The sequence below is a fragment of the Phascolarctos cinereus genome, unplaced genomic scaffold (assembly GCF_003287225.1).
Source record: "Phascolarctos cinereus isolate Bilbo 61053 unplaced genomic scaffold, phaCin_HiC Scaffold_726;HRSCAF=1367, whole genome shotgun sequence".
In the NCBI taxonomy this organism is placed as follows: domain Eukaryota; kingdom Metazoa; phylum Chordata; class Mammalia; order Diprotodontia; family Phascolarctidae; genus Phascolarctos; species Phascolarctos cinereus.
In genome coordinates, this window is record NW_027556098.1 from 181,115,429 (window position 1) to 181,123,661 (window position 8,233).

The 8,233-nt window shown below is 35.4% G+C and overlaps 1 protein-coding gene across 1 annotated transcript; it reads left to right on the forward strand.

The window, feature by feature from the left end:
* Window positions 1–6,969: 6,969 nt before the first annotated feature.
* LOC110207130 (olfactory receptor 8D1-like) lies at window positions 6,970–7,920 on the forward strand. The gene has a single exon (XM_020984712.1). It carries the CDS (start codon window positions 6,973–6,975, stop codon window positions 7,918–7,920), a length of 948 nt encoding a protein of 315 aa, XP_020840371.1. The 5' UTR covers window positions 6,970–6,972.
* The last annotated feature ends 313 nt before the right edge of the window (window positions 7,921–8,233 follow it).

Genomic DNA, 8,233 nt, shown 5'->3' on the forward strand with positions numbered 1-8,233 from the left:
GATTCCAGACTTTCTTGAAGGACAGCCAACATTGGAGAAATTGCATATTTCCTGGCACCCACCTGCATCTTGCAAAGCTTGTTAGTAAGGTAACAAATCTTCCTTATTATATCTGGGCAATGAAATGTAAAGAGACAATATATTTCTTTGAATTAAGGTGATTTATGGCACAATAGAACTCACAAAAGAAAGCTGAACTTTTGAACTTAACTCAGAAAAAAGAAACATGGCTTAGGTGATTTTAACACACATCGTGGGGTGACAGAATAGAACTAACTACAAAATTGAATCAGAATTAATTTTTCTCAATTCATAGATGGGATACATAGTGATAAATAATATACCATCTGTAAAGGAGGCTGGAAAAAGAGAGTAGGAAAGGGCACATGGAATACTAAAAGGAGAGCTGGCCCTGATAATAGCATTTTTGATTAGTAAGAACCTGATAGTTCTAAAAATATAAAGTAACTGTATTTTAATTGGCTGGTGGGAGTGTTTTTTTTTTTTCCACAACAGCAGATGAGAGAGTTAGAGCCATTTGATTTAATTCAATTTCAAAGAAAAAAAGTTAAATAATAAAGTTAAATAAATGATGCTTTTTTCTGGTGTATATATAGGACATTTCAGGTTCTGAGAGAAGATTAAGAGGAGAATGGGATATAGCTAACAAAGAAGAAGGTATTTACTCATGGAATGAATGAAACGCTGAATTCAGTGACCCCTATCTAACCCTTTATAACATTCTCAATGGTGGAAGAGTAATTTTCACTGAGTTAATCATGGATGAAAGATTCAGATTTCTTTCTAATTACTAGGGATGTACTGGAAACATTATTATTAAAAGTAGACAAGATGCATAATTTTTTCCCTGGAGAGCCTATCTTCAAGTGTTTGAGTAGTCCTAGAGGATCCGTCATACTCAGTTGTCTCCTTAGAGTACATATATCTCCAAATGACAAATAGAAGTGCTTCTTCTCCTAAAGTGGGCAGCTCAGGGTAAGAAGATAGTTCCTTTGCCTGTGTGAACTTAAGTAGTTTGCTGCATAGAGCCCTACAATAGCAAGAGAATAAATGGACTCTTATCTGGAAAGTGACATTTACAAGTAATTTAACTGAAGGGAAAAAACCTTTCCTTTAGTCTCAGTGTCCTCATTATAAGAGAGTAATTTCTGCCCTGCCTAACTCAGGTCATTCTGAGTATCAAACTACTTGAAAATGGTTTGTAAGCTAAAATGATTTACTAAAATGATGTAAATATTTCAAGTTCTAAAAAATGGAAAAATCCATTTTTTTTAAAAATTTTTCATCTTCTCAAAGCAAATCATAGTCTTTTCTACCCTTCACAGGACTCAGGTAAGTACACAATACCACCAGATTTTCATGATGTTGGAAATAAAAATAATTTTGGTAAAAGAATGATATACTCACCTCTAAGCAGAGCTGCCCATGCCTCAAATGTATTTGCTAGGATTTTAACTGATCTAACAAAATGAGAATAGAGATAGGCTCTACCTTTCCATACATTCAATGAAGGTCACTTGGTAACACATATTCTCTTCTCCTTTTCACATGTTTCTTATTTTGTGTGTGTGTCATATATCCTATTTTTTCTGTCTTTAGACTAGTAGCTCAAATATCATCCCTTCTTCGTAATGATCCCTGTAGCTTCTTCTTCTTTGCTGATAGAAAAGTAAGTGAAACTCAATATCCTTTCAATCATTCCTCATTCTAGAGATTGAGTTCTAGGAGCTATGTTCAGGACTTCTTAAATCCTGCTCATTTTTTTTGTTTGTTTGTTTGCTTCTCTAGGGCTAATAAACTTATATAGATACTTTTCAGCTGCTACTTAGGAGTTTTATCAAGGCGAGACAGTAGGATTTATCACTATAAAGGCCAGAAAGTAGCAGAATGTGAAACTCAATTGCAAGTGTTTTCTAAACACCTTCAATGCTGGGAAGTACCATAATGTTAGTGTCCTTTTACCTGTCTAGCATTCATGTTTTAAATTTTGGTACACAACTTGATTTTTAAAAACATATTTTGATGAATGTATTTCAATATAGCTGGTCTCCCTTGTTATTCTGCATGTTTTATTTTACATATTTAAAAACATTATTCTGAGAATAAGGCTTCACCAAAATGTCAAAGATACATATAACATTAAAAAGAACCCTAGTCTAGAGTAACAATAGTTAGCACTAAAGAAGTATGACAGAAGCCCCAGAAAAAAATGAATCTTAAAAGACAATGTAAACTCTAACATTAATGGTAATTGCATGTGGATCTTATTTTGCAAAATAGAAGACTCCCTGAATATTTACAGACAAATTGCATTTTGTAGATAACATCATATTTCCCTCCAAATAAAATTACTACTTTTAATTATTTTCAGTAGTATTTTATTTTTCCTAATTATATGTCAAGAAAATTTTTAGCATTCATTTTTACAAGATTTTGAGTTCCAAACTTTTCTCCTTTCCTCTTTCCTTTTCCCCTTTCTAAAATGGTAGGCAATTTGATATAGGTTTTACATATGATATAATGTAAAATATATTTCCATATTAGTCACAGTTATGAAAGAAGAAAAAGATCAAAAGGAAAAAGCTACAAAAATAGAATAAAGTGAGTGAAAATAATATGTTTCAATCTGCATTTAGAGTCCATTAGCTCTTTATCTAGATGTGGACAGCATTTTCCTTCATGAGTCCTTTGTACTTGTCTTGGATCATTGTGTTGCTGAGACAAGCAGAGTCATTCAAGTCAGCCATAGCAACAATGTTGCTGATATTGTGTACATTGTTTTTCTGGTTCTGCTCTTTTCACTTTTCATCAGTTCATACAAGCCTTTCCAGATTTTTCTGAAGTCTACTTGAACAATAGTATTCCATTACATTCATATACCATACCTTGTTCAGCCTTTCCAAAAATGATGGGCATCCCCTCAATTTCCAATATTGTGCCACCACAGAAAGGGCTGCTCTAAATATTTTTGCACATGTAGGTCCTTTCCCTTTTTCAAGATCTCTTTGGAATACAGATCTAGTAATGGTATTCACTGTATTTCACTTAACTTCTCCTTTAAGAATTTGTGTGCTATACCCCTTGGTGCATACATGTTTAGTACTGAAATTACTTCATTGACTATAGTGCCTTTTAGTAAGATGTAGTTTCATTATATCTTTTAATTAGGTTTATTTTTGCTTTTGTTTTGTCTGAGATTGGTGTTGCTACCCCTGCTTTTTTTTTTTACTTCAGCTGAAGCATAATAGATTCTGTTCCAGCCCATTACCTTTACTCTGTGTATGTCTCTCTGCTTCAAGTGTGCTTCTTGTAAACAACATATTATAAGATTCTGGCTTTTGATCCACTTTGCTATTCACTTCCATTTTATCAGTGAGTTCATCCCATTCATATTCACAATTATGATTCCTGTGTATTCCCCTTCCTCCTATTTTTCCTCTTGTTTGTTCTCTCTCTTTTCTTCTCTTCCTTCCTCAGCAGTGATTTGCTTCTGTTTACCCCCTCCCCTAGTCTGCCCTCTTTTCCATTAGTTCTCCCCACCCCTTTACTTAATCTCCTTCCTTCCTATTGCCCTGTTGGATAAGATAGATTTCTATATTCAACTGATTGAATATATTATTCTCTCTTTGAGCCAATAGTGATATAAGTTTCAAGTGATGCCTATTACTCATCCTCCCATCTTTCCCTCCACTGTAATAAACTTTTTGCATCTATTCATGTGAAATAGTTTACCCCATTCTACCTCTCCCTTCCTTCTGCATCCAATGTATTCCTCTTTCTCATCCCAGTTATTTTTTTGTGTTATTCCCTCAAATTCACCGTATTTCCATATTCTCTGTCTATGTATATTCCTTCTAGCTGTACAGTTAGAAGTACAGTTTTTAAGAACTGCAAGTATCATCACCTCATGTAGTACTTAGTGGAGTGCCTGATACATGGCAAGTAATAAGCACTTTAAAAATGTTTGATGATTGATTGCTGACTGTAATAGCTGAAGATGTTTTATGACTTTCTTTTAACAATTGTTATCATAGACTTCACAAGAAAACTGAACTTGGATTTCCCATTCAATAATTCCTTTTTGCCTATTAGTGAATGATAAAACCAATTTCACCACCTCTCTTAATTGTCTCTTCAAGAGAGCTTGTGATCCATTCTTTCATCTAACCTTGCTACCTTTTTATTTTTTCCATCAGGTTTCACTTCAAGTAAGTGTGAGGTATACTATCCCTTTATAGCCCTTTTCATATGGACCAAGTTAGTGATGAAAAAGGTAGGAAAAATATTTTTGTACAAAAGGAAAATATTTATATTGTCAAAGAATGTGTGGTTTTGCACAATTGCATAGAAACATTCTGACACCTAAAAGGAGTAGGGAAAGAAATGTGTTTTCATTTCAACTATCAATATATTTATGAAAAAACACAGATTTGAGATGTAATTTTTAAAGTTTTAGAAAGAAAATTCTGATGTAAATTTTATGCATGTTTCATGTTATAAAGGAAACAGAATTTTTAATTTATTAAAATTTGGAGAATATAAGTATAAAGCAATAGTTACAAGGACACCAAAAGAAATGTTGTATTATGCTAAAGCCTTAAAAGTTGCAAGACATTATATTCCCCTCCAGCAAGCACAGCAATGAGTTACAACTTTGCCATATGTGCTCTCTAAGCCTGAACCCACTTTCTTCTAAACTCTTGAAGTATTTATGGGAGAGGTTACCATTGGTTAGGGGTGGGGGTGGAGGTGGGGAATGACTTATTAATTGTTATTACTGTACCACTTTAAGGGCAGCTTTGTGGTGCAATGGATAGAACACTGGGCCTGGAGTCTGAAAGATATGAATTCAAATTTGGCCTTGCACAAGACTGAAACAATTTAACAACCACAATACATACCACATTAGTAAGTACGAATTTCTAAAATCTAAATTAGTCTAGCTTTTTATTGTTTTCAATTGATAATTAATGGTGGGAGCATACTGAGGTGGGATAATGAAAAATAGGATTAGGAAAAAACTCCTTAGGCTGAGGCTAGAGCACTAGGGGAGAAGTAGCCAGCTGAGGTCTGGGAGGCAACTTCCTCTTGGCAATGAGGAAGTAGCTCTAGAGCTTGTGCCACAAATCTATTAGATTTGTAAGCTTCAATCCTGTCCCTCTAAATCAACTACCAAGATGATCTAGTGTAGATAATCTGACTAAAATATAATATCTTAAAATTTTAAGCCTTATTCCTCATGGATATCTTTCTATAGAGCTGGGTTTTTTTTTTCAGAATTAATGATCAAAAAAACTAAAGCCAGTGTATAGGTTTTATATGACAGAGGAAAATAGTTTCTCAAATGCAACGAGAAATGTTGCTTTAGATCCAGTGCTCTTAACCTATGTTGTATAGACACCTTGGAGATCCGTGGAGAGAGGTCAGGGAGTCTATGAACTTAGATGGAGAAAAAAGAAATCTTTATCTTTCCTAGCCTTTGCAATACTATAGATTTTATTTAATTCATTATTTTGAGAAGGGGTTCATAGGCTTTACCACACCCCTATAAGTTCAGACATTGATAAAGAAACCTGCTAGAGATGTTATCCCAATTTTAGAGGTGAAAAAGCTCAAGGTCAAAAAGTTAGGTAAGTCAACCATGATCAGGCAGTAAATAATACTGGGATGGGAATAAAACTTTGTTCTCCTGAGTAAAAGCCTTGCATCAAATCCTGCTTTCTTCAGGATACCTTTCTTGGTCCCAACCCATCCAACTGCTGATGGCTTTATTCTTGAGATTAAATTGTACCTATTTTATTCTTACATTTATCTAGTTATTTATGTAATGCTTACTTCATTAGATTGTGAGTTCCTTGAGAGGAGAGACTGCTTTTTATTTTTTTTATATTTCTAACACTAAGTACCTGGCACTTAGTAAATGCTTAAATAGTGATGATAGATTGAGTGACTGGGACAACATGTTTTCTCCTTGATTAGACCTAATGTCAGTCCTAGGTAAAATTTTAATAGACAAAATTTGTCTTTGTCATTCTCCATTAATGACATGCTTATCCTTTATATACTTCAACATCTGTAAAATTAGGAGGTTGGAATAGAAGAATTTTTTTTAGGCAATTGGGGTTAAGTGACTTGCCCAGGGTCACACAGCTAATAAGTATCAAGTGTTTGGTCTGAGGGCGGATTTGAATGCAGGTCCTCGTGACTTCAGAGCCAGTGCTCTATCTACTGCACCACCCAGCTGCCCTGGAATAGAAGATTTCTAAGCTGATATTTAGCTTTTACATCTGTGATAAAAGCATAGACTATGTCTTACAGTTAAAAAGGATTGTAGAAGTCATGAGGAAAAGTCCTTAATTCATGCTTTAAATATCCTCTAAAAACAACTACCAATCCCAGCATAGTCAAACAACATCTGCCCAGATACCCTAATCAAGGGGAACTTATTACCTCATTATAAAGTTTATTCTGAGGCCAGACAGTTCCTAGGTCACACTGACCAAGCCCTATGCTTTCTGGTAATTGCTTGACTTTATTAGACCATAACTGCTATAACTGCTTTCTTCAGAGGTTTGGACTTTTTGTGGTTTTTCCGCTTTTGCCCCATTTAACTTTCAAAATCCCTTGTTGTAGAGGAGATTCCACTACATGGTCATTAAATTAGACATGCCAAGATAAAGTGGTTTTCAATTCTCCAGTTCTTTAATTCTATGAATAGGTTCATCAGATGCAATACTTAGTCTAAGTTTTGATAAATTGGCATTAATCATTTGTATGATAAATAAAAACAAAGGGGAGCAGTGTATGGTATACAAGATAGACAGACAGAGACAGATGGAGAGGGGAAAGACAGACTTAAAAAGCAATAGGGACAGAACATAAAAATCATTTTTGTTACTAAGATGTTTCTCTCACATCTTTGCAGATTTCCAACCAAATTATTTGAGGAGAATGGCAATGGGAAATAACACCATTGTGACAGAATTTATCCTCTTGGGCTTAACAAACCAAACAGAGCTCCACATACCACTCTTCCTTTTGTTTCTAGGAATCTACTTAGTCTCCATGGTGGGGAACCTCAGCTTGATTTTATTAATCTGGGTCAGTTCTCAGCTTCATACTCCCATGTACTATTTCCTCAGTAATCTGTCATTCATAGATCTCTGCTACTCCTCTGTCATTACACCCAAAATGTTGGAGAACTTTATATCAGAGAAGAACATCATCTCCTATCCAGGGTGTGTGGCTCAGTTCTTTTTCTTCCTCTTCTTTGTGATTGCTGAAGTTTACATGCTGACAACTATGGCCTATGATCGTTATGTTGCCATCTGCAGACCCCTGTTCTATAATGTCACCATGGTGCCATGGTTCTGCTCCCTGCTGGTGGCAGGTGTATACATAATGGGGGGCATTGGGGCCATTGCTCATACAAGCTGCTTAGCCAGACTTTCCTTCTGTGGGGACAATGTTATCCATCATTACTTCTGTGATATTCTTCCCCTTCTGAAGCTCTCCTGCTCCAGCACCTACTTCAACGAGCTTTTGGTGATGATTGTTGGTGGATTTAATTTGTTGGCTACAACTCTGCTAATCTGGATCTCTTACACTTTCATTCTGTTGAATATTCTTCATATGCAATCTACTAAGGGCCGTTATAAAGCCTTTAGCACCTGTGGATCCCATCTGGCAGCTGTTTCTGTTTTTTATGGTTCCATTTTGGTCATGTATTATATACCAACTTCTAATGGTGTGGCCCAGGAGAAAGCAGCCTCAGTGTTTTATACCACAGTGATCCCCATGCTGAACCCTTTAATTTACAGTTTAAGGAATAAGGATGTGAAGGATGCATTAAGGAAAATCATAAAGAGCAGAATGTTTCAAAGTCCACATAGGAAATAGCTAATCTGAAGATCATTATACTATTGGCTTTTCTTTTGCTTCTTCTTAGACAGTAGAGATTCCCCTCCAGAACAGGCCTTATCTTAGACAACATTATAATTAAGGCAAGTACATGCCTTGATTCTCTGTCACTGCTGATGTGTGTTTCTGTCCTTCACTGGCTACCTTTATGTGCATATAGCCTCCCACTCCATAACTATGCCTTCATATCCCCTTCTTCTCAGTTGCAGTTGCATATTGTATTTCAAATTATTTCAACGCTCTGCTCTCACAGAAGGGTGGTGATAATGTCTTTGCCTAAGTTTCAAATTGG

Bases quoted from the DNA above. Each gene is read 5' to 3' on its own strand.
- LOC110207130 (XM_020984712.1), top strand. From the start codon at position 6,973: ATGGCAATGGGAAATAACACCATTGTGACAGAATTTATCCTCTTGGGC.